This window comes from Lithobates pipiens, unplaced genomic scaffold (genome assembly GCF_037356315.1).
Source record: "Lithobates pipiens isolate NorthernLeopardFrog02 unplaced genomic scaffold, aLitPip1_a1.2 Scaffold_35, whole genome shotgun sequence".
In the NCBI taxonomy this organism is placed as follows: domain Eukaryota; kingdom Metazoa; phylum Chordata; class Amphibia; order Anura; family Ranidae; genus Lithobates; species Lithobates pipiens.
In genome coordinates this window covers 6,850,030-6,869,186 of record NW_027507811.1, presented here as the reverse complement: position 1 = coordinate 6,869,186, position 19,157 = coordinate 6,850,030, and the positions used below count along the sequence as shown (strand labels likewise).

General features: G+C 46.3%; 1 protein-coding gene across 1 annotated transcript in view; it reads right to left on the bottom strand.

Annotated features, from left to right (window-relative positions):
• Nucleotides 1–19,157, bottom strand: part of LOC143955463 (uncharacterized) — a 110,110-nt gene that overhangs the window by 9,195 nt on the left and 81,758 nt on the right. Inside the window, 8 exon segments of the mRNA XM_077465506.1 lie at nucleotides 2,448–2,530; nucleotides 9,049–9,854; nucleotides 13,303–13,408; nucleotides 13,565–13,786; nucleotides 13,867–13,964; nucleotides 14,079–14,331; nucleotides 15,552–15,667; nucleotides 16,528–16,561. Coding sequence (XP_077321632.1) covers nucleotides 2,448–2,530; nucleotides 9,049–9,854; nucleotides 13,303–13,408; nucleotides 13,565–13,786; nucleotides 13,867–13,964; nucleotides 14,079–14,331; nucleotides 15,552–15,667; nucleotides 16,528–16,561 — 1,718 coding nt within the window.

The following is a 19,157-nucleotide window of genomic DNA, read 5'->3' as shown; positions in this document are numbered from 1 at the left end:
TTCTGGAAGTTAGTGGGTGGAGGCCAGGAGGTCCTGATCTGCATAATTAAGGGAATTCGATCAATCCCCAGGCAGAAAGTCCTGACAGGGCGGATGGTTTGGGAGATTTTCCTGCATGCATTTTACTCCGTATTGTGCTCTTTTCTAAAGGGAACCAAGAGCTTCTAGACCTCAAGGGACTCTTGCTGCTGATACTTAAAGATTGAGCATGTCTAGGAAGGAGAACAGTCCAGAATCCTTGTTTTGTACACAGGAAGGAAGTTGTCCACAATCATTTTTTCATTAAGTCCCATAACCCTCCCCACCTCATCCAAGTTATTATCCTTAATAAAACAACAAAAAAGCACAGAGTCTGACTTATTATTGTCTAGGGGTAGGGTTGCCACCTGTCCAGGATTCACCCGGACAGTTCGGGTTTTGAATCATGTATCCAGGTTTCAGTCCACCGAAACCCGGACACATTATTCAAACTAGGCTGTGGCTCCCCAAGTAACCGAGATAGTCATACACAAATCTGTTGCCATCCGGGAGCTGCGGGCAGCTGTTTGGGGGCAGGTTTGACTGAAGGGTGGGCTGATAATGTCAGCAAGAGCAGTTTGGCCATACCCACTGTTTGCCAAGGCACGGTTTGTGCACTACATTACTACTCTCCTTGGGGTATCTAAATGTATGCCAGATCTTTTATAATCCTATAGTGTTTACAGCAAAAAAAAAAAAATAATGAATTGCCCTGTGCTGCAAAAGTGTTCGGGTTTGGCATGAAGAAAAGGTAGCAACCCTATCTAGGGGGTGAGGAGAAACCGTTTTACAAAGGAAGGACACTCACCTTGCCAACATCCAAATTGAATATAGAATTTTTGGGGGGGAATTCAGGGCTCTATTTTCTCTCTTTTTTCGAGAAACCATTTTACTTTCCTGATCCTTAGCCCCCCCCCCCAAATCTGGCAGCAGACTGTCCCTCAGCGACTGGTGGAGTGTGGGGGTACAAACGCTGTGGGGACTGGTGTAGCTGCGGGGAGGAGTGAAGGATCAGGTAATTAGATTTCCTTTCATGGTTCCGCTTGGCTCAAATGAGCAATTAATCCTTGCGTTTTGGGCCCCACTGAAAGGATCTAGAAGCTTGTAGAAGCTTCTGGAAGCTAGTGGGTGGAGGCCAAGAAGTCCTGATCTGCATACTTAGGGGAATCTGACCAATCCCCAGACTGAAAGTTCTGACAGGGTGGATGGATCAAGAGATTTCCCCATCAGAGTCCGCCTTTACATCAGATGTCCCCATCAGAGTCCCCCTTTACATCAAATATCCCCCTCATTACAATGCCATCGAAATGTTGGTGTGTTGTAAGCAGAAAAAAATAGTCATCGCAGTTTCTTGTGTATGGGGCTGTGTAGCCGCCGACCAGTCAGGGTGCCCTTGCTGACCCGTGTCCACAGCCAAAAGTGCCTACAACGGGCACATGAGCATCAGCACTGGAGGAGGGAGCTCTGATAGAAGACAGCCTGATCTCATGAATCACATTTTCTTTTACATCATGTGGATGGCCGGGTGTGTGTCGTCACTTTCCTGAGGAAGAGATGGCATCAGAATGCAGTATGGGAAGAAGGCAATCCGCCACGGGCAGTTCGATGCTTTGGGCAAGGTTTTGCTGGGAAATCTTGAATCCTTCCATTCACATAGATGTTACTTGGCACACACCACCCCCCTAAACATTGTTGGTGACCAAGTACACCCCTTCATGGAACTGGTATTTCCTGATGACAGTGGCTGGATAATACACCCTGCCACACTGCAAAAAATGGTTCACAAATGGTTTGAGGAACACAACGATTTTGAGGTGTTGGCTTGACCTTCATATTCTCTAGATCTCATCCAATCGAGCATCTGTTGGATGGGTTGGAAAAATAAGTCTGATCCGTGGAGGCCCCCACCTCACAACGTACAGGATTTGAGGGACCTGCCACCGATGGTTTGGTGCCAGATACCACAGCATATCTTCAGAGGTCCAGGGGCATCCAAGCCTTGATGGGTCAGGGTTGTTTTGGAATTTAAAAAAAGGGGCTGTTATGGTGGCAAAAGGTAGACCTATTCAATATTAGGTGGGTGGTTATAAAGTTATAGCTGATCACTGTATGGTATAAATTGACAACAGTTCCTCGTATCGCAAACTGGCTGACTGCTCTCTTTTCAGCTTGTTGATAAGTTTGAGAAAAGTCATTGAGAATCAGTCGCATTGTACCACAAGCTACAGTTGGAATAAAATTTCTCCATGTAAAGGCGGCATCCCTGATGGGATAAGGATGCCATAAGGTCCCATACTATCCTTCTACTGCTACCCATATAGGATAGGCACCCAGAGAGCTCCAGCTGGCTATCTCTCCCTTCGTAAACATAGAAATTGAATGTGTAGCCTGAGCCTCTCTCATTAAGTTTGTACAACTTCACCTCATACCTGACATGTTCACTCGGCACATACGGCTTCATATTAAGCCTGTCCATGAAGTGGATGAGGGACTCGTCAATACAGATATTATTCTGAATAGACATGTGCAAAAGGAAAAAATTCGTTTAGTTTCGTTTCGTTTTAATTCGTTAATTCATTAATTTCGTTTAGTTATATTTGTTAACTTCCTTAAATTCGTTTTCGGATTTCGTTTAGTTTTCTACCGAATTCGAAAAATCGGCCACATTCGAAAATATTTCAACCAAATTCGAAAATATTTCTACCGAATTCGAAATGGTTTCAACATGATTCGACATTATTTCAACCACATTCGAAAATATTTTGTGATAATAACTAACATTTTGCGACCCGATTTTGGGGCCACATATCTCGGGGTCACTTATAGCTAGAAACCCCAAATTTGGTATGCAAACACAGTAATACCAGCACTACAACATATCCAAATTTGAAGTGTCTAGCGCCAAGTGACCCCGAGATACATGGCCCTAAAGTCGGGTCACAAAATATTTTCGAATGTGGTTGAAATAATGTCGAATGCAGTTGAAATCATTTCGAATCATGTCGAATTCATTCGAATTCATTCATTATATTTCTTTCGTATTCGTTGTAATTTGTTTATTTTTTATTCGAATGTCCGAAAGATGCAAAATTCGGCCGAATTTCGATTCGTTACGAAACGAATTGCACAAGCCTAATTCTGAAGCGAAGGGCCTTTGGGACACCAGTATGGGCTCTCTGATGTTGAACAACTTCCTACTGGTGCTTGCCACTTCTTCAGGATGTACCCAACTGCTGGATGTGGCCCTATGCATTTCAGTCGAATGTTCAATGCTTGGTACGCCGGACTCTTTTAGCAGAAACTTCTTCATCTTCCGATTGGAGTTGCCTGGTAATGAGCCATTGACCTCTACAGGTTCTGAACTGGTACCTGATGACACTGACACTGGCAGGGGATGATCAGGACACTGGTGCTGGTTTACACTGGTACTAGATGATACTGATACTGGTGCTGGCAGGGGATCAGGACACTGGTACTGGTCTCACTGATGATAAGGACACTGGTGCTGGTTTACACAGGTACTAGATGACACTTATACTGGTGCTGGCAGGGGATCAGGATATTAGTACTGGTTTCACTGGCGATCAGGACACTGGTACTAGCTGACACTGATACTGGTGTTGGCTGATGCTCAGGACTCTGGTACTGGTTTCACTGATGATCAGGACACTGGTGATGGCTTACACTGGTACTAGACGACACTGATACTGGCAGGGGATCGGGACACTGGTACTGGTTTCACTGATGATCAGGACACTGGTGATGGCTTACACTGGTACTAGACGACACTGATACTGGCAGGGGATCGGGACACTGGTACTGGTTTCACTGATAATCAGCACACTGGTGCTGGTTTATACTGGTACTAGATTTCACTGGTGATCAGGACACTGGTAATAGATGACACTGATACTGGTTTTGGCTGATGATCAGCACACTGGTACTGGTTTCACTGATGATCGGGACACTGGTGCTGGTTTACACTGGTACTAAATTACACTGATACTGGTGCTGGATGGTGATCAGGGCACTGGCACTGATTTCACAGATGATCAGGATACTGGTGTTGGCTTATACTGGTAATAAATGACACTGATACTGACAGTGGATCAGGACACTGGTACTGGTTTCACTGGCGATCAGGACACTGGTACTAGATGACACTGATACTGGTGTTGGCTGATGAATGATCAGGACTCTGGTGTTGGCTTTCACTGGTACTAGACAACACTGATACTGGCAGGGGATCAGGACACTGGTACTGGTCTCACTGATGATCAGGACACTGGTGCTGGTTTACACTGGTACTAGATGACACTGATACTGGTGCCGGCAGGGGATCAGGACACTGGTATACACTGGTACTAGATGACACTGATACTGGTGCCGGCAGGGGATCAGGACACTGGTGCTGGTTTACACTGGTACTAGATGACACTGATACTGGTGCCGGCAGGGGATCAGGACACTGGTATACACTGGTACTAGATGACACTGATACTGGTGCCGGCAGGGGATCAGGACACTGGTGCTGGTTTACACTGGTACTAGATGACACTGATACTGGTGCCGGCAGGGGATCAGGACACTGGTGCTGGTTTACACTGGTACTAGATGACACTGATACTGGTGCCGGCAGGGGATCAGGACATTGGTGCTGGTTTACACTGGTACTAGATGACACTGATACTGGTGCCGGCAGGGGATCAGGACACTGGTGCTGGTTTACACTGGTACTAGATGACACTGATACTGGTGCCGGCAGGGGATCAGGACACTGGTGCTGGTTTACACTGGTACTAGATGACACTGATACTGGTGCCGGCAGGGGATCAGGACACTGGTGCTGGTTTCACTGGCGATCAGCACACTGGTACTAGATGACACTGATACTGGTGTTGGCTGATGATCAGGACTCTGGTACTGGTCTCACTGATGATCAGGACACTGGTGCTGGTTTACACGGGTACTAGATGACACAGATACTGGTGCTGGCAGGGGATAAGGACACTGGTACTGGTTTCACTGATGATCAGGACACTGGTACTAGATGACACTGATACTGGTGCTGGCAGGGGATCGGGACTCTAGTACTGGTTTCACTGGTGATCAGGACACGGGTACTAGATGACACTGATACTGGTGTTGGCTGATGATCAGGACTCGTGTACTGGTTTCACTGATGATCAGGACACTGGTACTAGATGACACTGATACTGGTGTTGGCTGATGATCAGGACTCGTGTACTGGTTTCACTGATGATCAGGACACTGGTACTAGATGACACTGATACTGGTGCTGGCAGGGGATCGGGACACTGGTGCTGGTTTCACTGGTGATCAGGACACTGGTACTAGATGACACTGATACTGGTGTTGGCTGATGATCAGGACTCTTGTACTGGTTTCACTGATGATCAGGACACTGGTGCTGGTTTACACGGGTACTAGATGACACTGAAACTGGTGCTGGCAGGGGTTTAGGACACTGGCACTGGTCTCACTGATGATCAGGACACTGGTGCTGGTTTACACTGGTACTAGATGACACTGATACTGGTGCCGGCAGGGGATCAGGACACTGGTACTGGTTTACACTGGTACTAGATGACACTGATACTGGTGCCGGCAGGGGATCAGGACACTGGTACTGGTTTACACTGGTACTAGATGACACTGATACTGGTGCCGGCAGGGGATCAGGACACTGGTGCTGGTTTACACTGGTACTAGATGACACTGATACTGGTGCCGGCAGGGGATCAGGACACTGGTGCTGGTTTACACTGGTACTAGATGACACTGATACTGGTGCCGGCAGGGGATCAGGACACTGGTGCTGGTTTCACTGGCGATCAGCACACTGGTACTAGATGACACTGATACTGGTGTTGGCTGATGATCAGGACTCTGGTACTGGTCTCACTGATGATCAGGACACTGATGCTGGTTTACACGGGTACTAGATGACACTGATACTGGTGCTGGCAGGGGATCGGGACACTGGTGCTGGTTTCACTGGTGATCAGGACACTGGTACTAGATGACACTGATACTGGTGTTGGCTGATGATCAGGACTCTTGTACTGGTTTCACTGATGATCAGGACACTGGTGCTGGTTTACACGGGTACTAGATGACACTGAAACTGGTGCTGGCAGGGGTTTAGGACACTGGTACTGGTTTCACTGATGATCAGGACACTGGTACTAGATGACACTGATACTGGTGCTGGCAGGGGATCGGGACACTGGTGCTGGTTTCACTGGTGATCAGGACACTGGTACTAGATGACACTGATACTGGTGTTGGCTGATGATCAGGACTCTGGTACTGGTTTCACTCATGATCAGGACACTGGTACTAGATGACACTGATACTGGTGCTGGCAGGGGGTCGGGACACTGGTGCTGGTTTCACTGGTGATCAGGACACTGGTACTAGATGACACTGATACTGGTGTTGGCTGATGATCAGGACTCTTGTACTGGTTTCACTCATGATCAGGACACGGGTACTAGATGACACTGATACTGGTGCTGGCAGGGGATCGGGACACCGGTACTGATTTCTCGTTTGATGAAGACACCATTTGGTTAAATGACAAACGGGAAGCTTTTTAGGCTCCAAACCTGGACAGATGTCATGAAGGACCTTCCAATACATCTTAAGTTTCACCTCAACCATTATAAGAAACATTAATTTCTGTTATTTAGGAACACTTTATCAGCTTGACGGTGACCGAGACTCTGGACAATATTAGGAGACTGTCTTATACGGACACAACAAGACATCCCAGAGAAAAAGTAACAGGTTCCAATAACATACGGTATCCTCTGTAAAGTCATTCTAGCAGTGGACCTGTTATTCTATAAAGAGCCCAACATTAGCATATAAGCACTTAACATTGTCATTTAACCAAATGGTGTCTTCGTCAAAACGGGAAGCTTTTTAGGCTCCAACCCTGGACAGATGTCATGAAGGACCTCCTAATACATCTTACATGTTACCTCACACAAAATTTGCACAAGTCACACATCAACCATCATAAGAATTATGAGAAACATTAACTTTGGTTATTTAGGAACACCTTATCAGGTTGGTGGTGACCAAGACTCTCACTGGGGAATATAAGGAAACCGTCTTATACAGACACAAGAAGACATTCCAGAGAAGGAACATTTGGTTTTAATAGCATATCATCTGCATAATATATCATATACAAAGTCATTCTACCCTTTGAACCTATATAAAGGAGCCTAACATTAGCATATAAGCACTTAATATTGTCATTTAACTATTAGTAAAACAAACTTTTTTATCTCCCTTTAACTAGACATTTGCATTTTATTATGGGAATTAGAAAAAAAAGTGACAGTGCCTTAAAAAAGTATTCATACCCCTTGAGATTTCCAGAACCAAAAACGTAAATGTATTTTATTGGGATTTTATGTGACAGACCAACACAAAGTGGCACATAATTGTGAAGTGGAAGGAAAATGATATAAATAAATATGTGAAAAGTGTGTGTGGGGGAGGGGCATTTGTATGGCGCCCCCCGGAGTCAATACATTGTAGAACCCCCTTTCTCTACAAGTCTTTTTGGGGGTGTCTCTACCAGCTTTGCACATCTAGAGAGGACATTTCTGCCCATTCTTCTTCTTTGTAAAATATCTCAAGCTCTGTCAGATTGGATGGAGAGCGTCTGTGATCAGCAATTTTCAAGTCTTGCCACAGATTCTCAATGGGATTTACGTCTGGACTGTGACTGGGCCATTCTAACACATGAATAGGCTTTGATGTAAACCATTCCATTGTAGCTCCGGCTGGATGTTTCGGGTCGTTGTCCTGCTGGAAGTGAACCTCCGCCCCGGTCTCAAGTCTTTTGCCGACTCTAACAGGTTTTCTTCTAAGATTGTCCTGTATTTGTCTCCATCCATCTTCCCATCAACTCTGACCAGCTTCCCTGTCCCTGCTGAAGAAAACCATCCCCACCACATGATACTGCCACCACCATGTCTCACGGTGGGGATGGTGTGTTCGGGGGGGATGGGCGGTGTTAGTTTTCCCCACACATAGCGTTTTACTTTTAGGCCATAAAGTTGAATTTTGGTCTCCTCTGACCAGATCACCTTCTTCCACATGTTTGCTGCCCCCTCCCCCACATGGCTTCTCACAAACTACAAACAGGACTTCTTATGACTTTCTTTCTCCAATGTCTTTCTTCTTGTCACTCTTCCATAAAGGGCAGATTTGTGGAGAGACGACTAATAGTTGTCCTGTGGACAGATTCTCCCCCCTGAGCTGTGGATCTCTGCAGCTCCTCCAGAGTTACCATGGACCTCTTGGCTCTTCTCTGATGAATGCTCTCCTTGCCCGGCCCGGTCAGTTTAGGTGGACGGCCATGTCTTGGTAGGTTGGCAGTTGTGCCATACTCTTTCCATTTTCCGGTGATGGATTGAACAGAGCTCCGTGAGATCTTCAAAGCTTGGGAGACTTTATTATAACTGAACCCTGCTTTATACTTCTCCACAACTTTATCCCTGACCTGTCTGGTGTGTTCCTTGGCCTTCATGATGCTGTTTTGTTCACTAAGGTTCTCTAACGAACCTCTGAGGGCTTCACAGAACAGCTGTATTTATACTGAGATTAAACGACACACAGGTGGGCTCTATTTATTAATTAGGTGACTTCTGAAGGCAAGTGGTTCCACTAGATTTTAGTTAGGGGTATCGGAGTAAAGGGGGTGCCATACAAATGCCCCCCCACCCCACACACACACTTTTCACATATTTATTTGTATCATTTATAATTTTCTTTCCACTTCACAATTATGTGCCACTTTGTGTTGTTCTATCACATAAAATCCCAATAAAATACATTTACATTTTTGGTTGTAACATGACAAGATGTGGGGAATTTCAAGGGGTATAAATACTTTTTCAAGGCACGGTATAAAAGACATTTCCCACTCTCCGGACACTAATACACCTTGAGGATTATGCTTGGCAAGACCATTTCCCGCACTCAGTTCGGCTTCTCCCCAGCGTGAGAAACTTGGTGTATAAGAAGATCTGATTTCAGTGAATAACTTTTCCCGCACTCGCTGCAGGAATACGGCTTCACCCCCGTGTGAGATCTCTGATGCACGGCGAGTTTCGATTTCCGCGCATAAAATTTCCCGCACTCGGAGCAGGAGTACGGCAGCTCCCCCGTGTGCGATTTACGATGCGTGATCAGATCCGATTTCCGAATATAACATTTCCCGCACTCGGGGCAGGGAAACGGCTTCCCCCCCGCGTGGGACCTCTGGTGTATAGCAAGTTCTGTTTTCCGCGTGTAACTTTTCCAACACACGTTGCAGGTGAACGGCTTTTCACCCGTGTGCAACCGATGATGTGAAGTCAGATTGGATTTATGGGAGAAACGCTTTCCGCACTCCGAACAGGAATACGGCTTCTCCCCCGTGTGCAATTTCTGATGCGAGCTTAGATGGGAGCTCTTTGAGAAACATTTCCCGCACTCGGAGCAGACGTACTGCTTCTTCTCAGTGTGGGATCTCCGATGTATAGAAAGGCTTAATTCAGAGTAAAAAATGTCCCCACATTTAGGACAGGAAAAATTCTCATCCCCCCGAATTCCACAATCATTCCATTCAGCGCGAGGCTGGTCAGAGCCAGAAGATCTAGATGGTCTATCCACGCTGTGAAGTCCACCATCCATGGTGGAGCTCATTTTCTTTTCTCCTCCACAATCTCCTGTGATGTCCTCATTTTCCATTCTACAACCTGGAGATAAAGTGAGAAGATCCTTTGAGGGTTTCTCCATGGCGTGTCCTGGAAAAATATAAAAACATCATCAATAGATATGAGAGGGTTAGTTCACTTCCATCAAGATCCCATCTGGATCAGGTAGATATGAGTGAGGAGATGTTCTCTGTGGAGGTCCCAACCAGCCAAGACTTTTCCCCCCACTTCAGTCCTTTGGTCCTCCTCCCAGATCACTTCTACATTTACACAGTCTTGTCAGAAGAGCAGGAACCAATGGAGGACTGGGAGGTCCATGCTCTTCACCCAACCACAAGCCTAAGCACTGGGTCATGTGATCTCTGATAGACAAGAGGGGCAAAGTTGCGAGGCTTTACCATAGAACAAGTGACCATAGGCCTAGGCTTCTGGTGATATGTAGAACTGGAGGGAGCTTCCAGTGGTATTTTCCCTTGGAAAGATAAGTGTTTTAGTCCTTATGTTACTCCTTCTCAGCCCAACAAGATCGGTTATAGAGTTTTACGGTAACATTTATCTATAAGTCTTCTGGAAGAAGAGAAACCAACCTAAGAAAGGCTCAATCTGTGTTATCATATCTGTGCTACTGTAACTAGGAGTGACCCACAACCTAATACTGCCAGCTGAACCGCAAATAGGGTATCAGTACAGGGAGGGCCAGCTGAACCACAAATAGGGTATCAGTACAGGGAGGGGGACCATTACCAACCTAATACTGCCAGCTGAACCGCAAATAGGGTATCAGTACAGGGAGGGGACCATTACCAACCTAATACTGCCATCTGAACCGCAAATAGGGTATCAGTACAGGGAGGGGACCATCATCAACCTATTAATTTATGATGTTAGTATGGGCTGTTGGCGCTACCTCTATTGGGTTTGATTAGGCTGTTGTGGATCAGGTAGATATGAGTGAGGAGATGTTCTCTGTGGAGGTCCCAACCAGCCGGGACTTTTCCCCCCTCTTCAGTCCTTTGGTCCTCATCCCAGATCACTTCTACATTTACACAGCCTTGTCAGAAGAGCAGGAACCAATGGGGGCTGGGAGGTCCATGCTCTTTACACAACCACAAGCCTAGGCACTGGGTCATGTGATCTCTGATAGACAAGAGGGTCAAAGTTCAGACTTTGAAGACCCTTTACCATAGAACAAGTGACCATAGGCCTAGGCTTCTGGTGACATGTAGCATTCGAAGGAGCTTACACCAGTATTTTCTCCTGGAAGATACCTGTATCATATTTGTGCTACGGTAACTAAAAGTGAAGCACAACCAAATGTCGACAACTGAATCCTCAAGATCCCATCTGGATCAGGTAGATATGAGTGAGGAGATGTTCTCTGTGGAGGTCTCAACCAGCCGGGACTCTTCTCCTCTTCAGTAAAAAGGTCCTTTGGTCCTCCTCCCAGATCTACATTTACACAGCCTTGTCAGAAGAGCAGGAACCAATGGGGACTGGGAGGTCCATGCTCTTTACACAACCACAAGCCTAGGCACTGGGTCATGTGATCTCTGATAGACAAGAGGGTCAAAGTTCAGACTTGAAGACCCTTTACCATAGAACAAGTGACCATAGGCCTAGGCTTCTGGGGATATGCAGTTATGAAGTGGGCTTGCTACTCGAACAAGAGGGACCAACCCAAGAAAGGCCCAATCTGTGTTATTATATCTGTTCTACTGTAACTAGGAGTGACCCACAACCTAATACTGCCAGCTGAACCCCAAATTGGGTATCAGTACAGGGAGGGGACCATTCTATACCTATTATTGGCTGATATCACTCAGCTCCCGCCCTACTCTGGACCTGGGGACTGGGAGGTCGATGCTCTTTACACAACCACAAGCCTAGGCACCGGGTCATGTGACCTCCGATCAGACATGTACTGGCCATCGGGACTAGTGGGAGTTTCCCGGTGGGCCGATGGCTCAGTGGGCCAGTCCAAAGACATGCAGGTAGGTAAATTGGCTTCTGTTCAAAATTTACCCTAGGATATGAATGGGGACCTTGGATTGTGGGCTCCTTGAGGGTAGGGACCAACATGAGTGTGCAATGTACAGGGATAGGGACAATTGTAGTCACTCACTCAGGTTGAACTGGATGGACTGGTGTCTTTATTCAACCTAATTAACTATGAAACTAAGTGACAGAGAAAGGAAGAGAGTGCACGACCGCCCGGGTGTAATACCGTTCATTTAAGCACTTAATCAATAATTCCAATAAATAATAATTCATATATAATATTATTATATATTAATATTTATTAATAATTAATTATAATATTAATAATAAATAATTCCATAGACTGCACTCACATTTCGATGCATAATTAGGGGCATGTAGTATTGGTAATCTCCTCTCCTCTCCGTATTGGTCTATATTACCATCAGCTCCCCCCCCCCCCCGCGCAGGGGGTATAATCACCGCAGTGAGACGCCGGCTAGCCCAGGCGCATGGGCAGTCTGCAGTGTATGCTGGAGGTGATGTCGGGCGGCTTGTGAGGTGCCATCTGGTTTTGGGGAGATTGGAGGTGCCTTGATTATTGATAAATCTTACAGGGGGCCATGCAGGGGAGGAGAGGAGATTGCCAATACTCCATGCCCTTAAAGGGGTTGTAAACCATACTATGTATTAAGTTTAAAAAACATCTGGCAGTCCCCCTGTTTTACTTACCTGAGCCCCTTCATCTCTTCGGTGGGAACGCTCTCTCTCTCTCTCCACGGGATCCCGGCTCTTGATTGGATAGATTGATAGCAGTGCAGCCATTGGCTACCGCTGCCCTCAATAAAATCCAATGACGTGGGCGCCGGCGCCGAGTCCAGCATTTGCGTCTGTGGACTTCGGGAGCGCACCCGCAAGGTAATTCCCTGGGAGAGCACTTCTCCTAATGGGTTATACGATAGGAGGAGGAGCCACGAGAGCCACCGGGGGACAGAGTTTTATGGTAACATTTAGCTAGAAGTCGGCTGGAAGAGGAACCAACCTAAGAAAGGCTCAATCTGTGTTATCATATCTGTGCTACTGTAACTAGGAGTGACACACAACCTAATACTGCCAGCTGAACCGCAAATAGGGTATCAGTACAGGGAGGAGACCATTACCAACCTAATACTGCCAGCTGAACCACAAATAGGGTATCAGTACAGGGAGGAGACCATTACCAACCTAATACTGCCAGCTGAACCACAAATAGGGTATCAGTACAGGGAGGAGACCATTACCAACCTAATACTGCCAGCTGAACCACAAATAGGGTATCAGTACAGGGAGGGGACCATTACCAACCTAATACTGCCAGCTGAACCACAAATAGGGTATCAGTACAGGGAGGGGACCATTACCAACCTAATACTGCCAGCTGAACAACAAATAGGGTATCAGTACAGGGAGGGGACCATTATCAACCTATTATTGGCTGATATCACTCAGCTCCCGCCCTACTCCGGACCAATCAGTGAGCAGCAACAGAGCAGAGACAACAGAAGAATATATTATGGCTCACTTTTGCTTTTCTTTGTAGAAGTGCCCTCCTCCGTATATTGCTGATCATCCCTCACATAGGTCTCTTCAACTTCATCCTCAACTTTTATGATTATCAGATCTTCACCCTAAACCAAACAGAACGGCAGAAAATAACATCTGTAACATAGAAGTATTTATGATGTCAGATCACATAGAAAATATCATCTTGTAGAGTCCACACATCATCTCCACATGTCAGAGTGTTCAATCACTTTATGTTCCCGACCCTCAACTCCACCTACCTGATGATGGTGGGGGATGGTGTGACCTTCCTGTGTGGAATCCCGGGAATACAGAGGACGGGGACATCTCTCTGGTGGGTTTCCCTTATTAGGTGGCTTTTTAATAATGTCCTTGGCGAGGTTCGTGTGTCCCTCAGGAAGCTCCTCTACTACACCATACTCCTCATCCTCATCTGTAAGCTCTTCTTTAACAATAATGTTAAAATCCACGAGATTTCCACTCTAAATACATAACAAGGCATTCATTGTAATAAATAGGCTTGCATATAAATCATAACTACCAATAATTGTCAATCCTCTACCTGATGATGGTGGGGGATGGTGTGACCTTCCTGTGTGGAATCCCGGGAATACAGAGGACGGGGACATCTCTCTGGTGGGTTCCCATTACTGGATCCATCTGTAGGAAACACACACACTGACTGAATACATTGTTTCTATGTGTTTATCAGATGATGGGGGATGGGTGGAGCCTCCGTACTGCTCTCTCCTTTACAATAAAGTCTCCTCTTACCCGGTGATGTGAGGGGCGGCTGATTGTCCATCATGACGTCCTTGTAGAGATCCTTGTGTCCCTCTAAATTTTTTTTCTCCTCCATGGAGAATTTCCCAGAATTCCCATCACTGCCCAGTTCTCCAGTCAGCAGCTCCATCATCTTCTTGGTGACTTCTAGAATCTTCTCCATGTTGTGTCTCTCAGGTTTTAGGGAGTCACATGGAGGCACTGTGATGGTCATATGATCACCTGAGTTCAGAAGAGGAAATCTCTGTATTGGGGAACCAATAGGAACATCATGTTAGATTCCCAGAATCCTCCTCCCCTCTCCGGTCAGGTCTGTTTTATTAATAGAGATAAGAGTGATGTCATGTGACCTCCCACAATCCTCCTCACCTCTTCGGTCAGGTCTGTGTTTTATTAATAGAGATAAGAGTGATGTCATGTGACCTCCCAGAATCCTCCTCACCTGTCCGGTCAGGTCTGTGTTTTATTAATAGAGAGAAGAGTGATGTCATGTGACCTCCCAGAATGCTCCTCACCTCTCCGGTCAGGTTTGTGTTTTATTAATAGAGATAAGAGTGATGTCATGTGACCTCCCACAATCCTCCTCACCTCTTCGGTCAGGTCTGTGTTTTATTAATAGAGATAAGAGTGATGTCATGTGACCTCCCAGAATCCTCCTCACCTCTCCGGTCAGGTTTGTGTTTTATTAATAGAGATAAGAGTGATGTCATGTGACCTCCCAGAATCCTCCTCACCTGTCCGGTCAGGTCTGTGTTTTATTAATAGAGAGAAGAGTGATGTCATGTGACCTCCCAGAATGCTCCTCACCTCTCCGGTCAGGTCTGTGTTTTATTAATAGAGATAAGAGTGATGTCATGTGACCTCCCAGAATCCTCCTCACCTGTCCGTTCAGGTCTGTGTTTTATTAATAGAGAGAAGAGTGATGTCATGTGACCTCCCAGAACCCTCCTCACCTCTCCGGTCAGGTTTGTGTTTTATTAATAGAGATAAGAGTGATGTCATGTGACCTCCCAGAATGCTCCTCACCTCTCCGGTCAGGTCTGTGTTTTATTAATAGAGATAAGAGTGATGTCATGTGACCTCCCAGAATCCTCCTCACCTCTTCGGTCAGGTCTGTGTTTTATTAATAGAGATAAGAGTGATGTCATGTGACCTCCCAGAATCCTCCTCACCTCTCCGGTCAGGTTTGTGTTTTATTAATAGAGATAAGAGTGATGTCATGTGACCTCCCAGAATCCTCCTCACCTGTCCGGTCAGGTCTGTGTTTTATTAATAGAGAGAAGAGTGATGTCATGTGACCTCCCAGAATGCTCCTCACCTCTCCGGTCAGGTCTGTGTTTTATTAATAGAGATAAGAGTGATGTCATGTGACCTCCCAGAATGCTCCTCACCTCTCCGGTCAGGTCTGTGTTTTATTAATAGAGATAAGAGTGATGTCATGTGACCTCCCAGAATCCTCCTCACCTCTCCTGTCAGCAGGTAGATGATCTCCAGGGTGAGGTTTAGTATCCTCTCAGTCATGTGACTCCGGTCCTCCTCCATCCTCATTGATGTGGTCAGGTGATCTATGCCGGGTTTCTCTGTAGAAGAATAGTAGAGATTTATCTGGACTGTATTGGTTGTACAATATTAGGATGGGGATATAAGTAGATAATAAGCGGGCTTCCTCAAGTGAGCATTAGAACGTAGATTGGGTTACTTAGTGTTTGTTGTGTCTCCTGTCCCCTGCAAACCTTTTGTCCTGCCTGCCTGTTTGGTGGTTTGAGTGGAGATATCCATAATTCTATGAAGCACCTAAATGCGGAGTCAGAAGCTACAGGCTTCACCGGGTATGTGCCCAAGCCCAGAGGGGTGAGAGATCATCCGTAGTAATGGTGTGCTTGATCTGGTGATAGTGAACAGACAGGAAACGCTCATTAATAGTGACAGATTAATGCAGGGGATTGAAAGAAATGAGATTCAGGTTTGCCTTGACCTTGGATTCAAGGTGGATCCCCGGGATTCCTGTCCGAGGAGAACCAGAAACATTTGGTAGATTTTGCGTGCCCTAAATTTGGAACAATTCATAACGAGCTTGGATCCCTTCTTATAGTGAGGGGCGGAGTTATTCACCTCCTCCCTCCCCCATTATTGGCTGATCTCAGAACTCAAATCCTGGAAATTGGGAGTCAAGTTTTGGTACACCCCGACTCCAAATCTCATCCCTCGTTACAAGAAACTACTAAGGTGAGAAGGTGACACGTCACCAAAATAAGGACAATATTCAGGCCCCGTAAGTGGGGGAATGTTCTGCCCCTGAAGGGGTTAATCTAGGTTTCCACACTATATATGTGTGTATCATCATCTGCTGGAGATAAAAGACGTCACGGTGACTATGGAGGAAGAGGACGGACATGACGGGGGGGTTACTGGGTGTAAATAGAAAATAAGATCTTATTACCTCCTCCACTGCTACTTACAGCAATGTCTCCTCTCTACTTCCTCCCGACTCACCTCTCACCCGGAAAATCCTATTTATACCTGACGTCACTTCCTGTCTTCCATAGAGACTTCCATAGAGACTTCCTGTCTGGGTAGAAGCGAGATCCCCACCTTGTGGAGATCAGAGGAACTGCAGCCCCCTGAGAAACGTCTCGTAGGGTTAACACGGCCTTGAGCTGTGTGTGTATGTACTGTATATCCTTATAGATGTGTACATCTCAACTTGAAAGACACCCTTTTTTAAGTTTTTTTTTTCCTGGCTATTCCAGCAGCTCAGGAGAATCTCCTAGAGCAGCCTTTCTCAACCTTTTCAACACAGAGGAACCCTTGAAATAGTTCTCCGGTCTCGGGGGAACCCCTGCTAAAAATTAGAAATCTACAACTCATGATACAATAGTGTGATGGTCAATTGGAAGAATGCTCCTTACACTTGTGGTCATTTGGAAGAATTGCTTCCTTACAGATAGCTAAAAAGATCAGTGGTGTGAGTGGGAAGTTATATGAGAGGCAGAAATTGCCCAATGCTGAAGGAACCCCTAGCAACCTTTGGAGGAACCCTAGGGTTCCATGGAACCCTGGTTGAGAATCACTGTCCTAGAGGCACACTTCGGGAGGAAGTACAGAGGAGAAATTGCTGGTTAGATTACCACCTGGCTAGTAAAAGCTAGCTACATAAAATAATATCGGCCTATTATGGCCCAATGTTTAGCTGGGCAGTATTTCAGTTACAAGCTATCATTTATCTGCAGCTTCTCTAAAAAGTCACCTCAATTGCACAATGGTTTGTGCCCAGATACGGCTCCTCAAGGGCCATTTATGTGTATGGGTCTGCCTCTGGACTGACCCTTCTCCTGAAGAGAGTGGCCTTCGGCAGTGTCTGCGGAACAGTGGCAACTTGGGTCTTTCTTGGGAGCAGAGGTACATTGGTGGTGGGTCAGGAGATGGGTGGCTAAGACACCAATGTCCTCTATGGAGTGCAGACCCATCTACTATCTCCTCTTCTATCTCTGTGCTCAACCTTTGTGCCGAGAAGGATGCCAACTGTCACTTATTACCCACCCCAAATTTTTTAGTCATTCAATAGGAGTATTTCAGAGCAAAAAAAAGAATTGGTTCACCTGTCCATACATTAGACATGGTTAAAATACTTTTTCTAATGGCACCAAGACAGATAATGTGGCATTTTACCACTGTTTAATGGAATTTGTAGTGTACTGTTTACTTCAAACCATTCAGTCTCTTACATCAAGGTTTGGTGAGCACCGTAGATCCAGCAGAGTAAAACATAACATTGTTTTTGCAGAAAAGCAAAATAAGTCTGGTAAGGGCCTCGAAGTTTGGGTTATTGAGGCCATACCCAAAAGTTCTTCCCCATAGAAAAGATTTAAGAGGCTTTGTGCATGTGAAACATATTGGATTTTTACCCTCAACATGTTGCTCAGATCCAGCTAGCCTATCCATCTTTGAAACCTAAGCCCACCTACCCCACACAGCTGCCAGGCTAGGGCCCAGCTAGCCCGTTCAATGGTTAACCCCTAGGTTCAGCTAGCTCACTCACCTTTCAAGCCAAAACCCATCTAGACCACTCATTTGTCAAATGCAGACCCAGCTAGTCCTCCAGGTTTTCAAACCCAGGCCCTGCTAGCCCACTCAGCTGCCAGACCAAGGCCAATCTAGCCCACCGAGCTTTCAATTCCAGGCCCAGCTAGCCTACCAGTCTTTCAAACCCAGGTCCAGCTAGCACACTCAGCTTTCAAGAGCCAAGGCCCAGCTAGCCTACCAAGCTTTCTGATCCAGAGCCAGCTGGCCCACTCAGGTTTCAGGCCCAAGTCCAGCTAGCCCACCCAGCTTTCAAATCCAGGCCCAGCTAGCCCACAACAATGGAGGGTGTACACAATGGCATGCACAGCATGGGCACATTCACCACAGATACTGGCACCTAGTGGGCTATTTAAACCTGACCCCTGCATGAGAACATTGCTGAATGGTCTTTCAGATTGAGTTCCTGTTATTTTTCATCCTGAACCTGACTGATCCTGTTCATGACCCAGCTTTCATCTGACCTGCTTCTGGATAATCCTTGCCTGTCTATGTTTGCTGCCTACCTTACCAACTTTGGCCTGGACTATTGATTCTGTACCTCATTGCCTGTATGTTGCCAAAACTCTGCTCATCTCTGGCCTAGATCCTCTGTGACTGTTACCGAACTTATTGCTTATGGCTTATGACCTCTGATTTCTACTGATCGGAGTCGGTAAATTCCTGAAGCCCTCACTGCTGTGCTTCTGCTTATGTGAAACCGGTGCTTCCAAGTTGGGATGAGCCAGCAGCTGGGTCCAAGCCTTGACTGCTGGTCTTGACCTCAACCCGATAGAACACCTTTGGGATAAATTAGAGCGGAGACTGCGAGCCAGGCCTTCTCATCCAACACCAGTGCCTGACCTCACAAATGGGCTTCTGGAAGAATGGTCAAACATTCCCATAGACACCCTCCTAAACCTTGTGGGTGGCCTTCCCCGAAAAATGTAAGCTGTTATAGCTGAAAAGGGTGGGCCAACCCAATATTGAACCCTACGGACTAAGATTGGG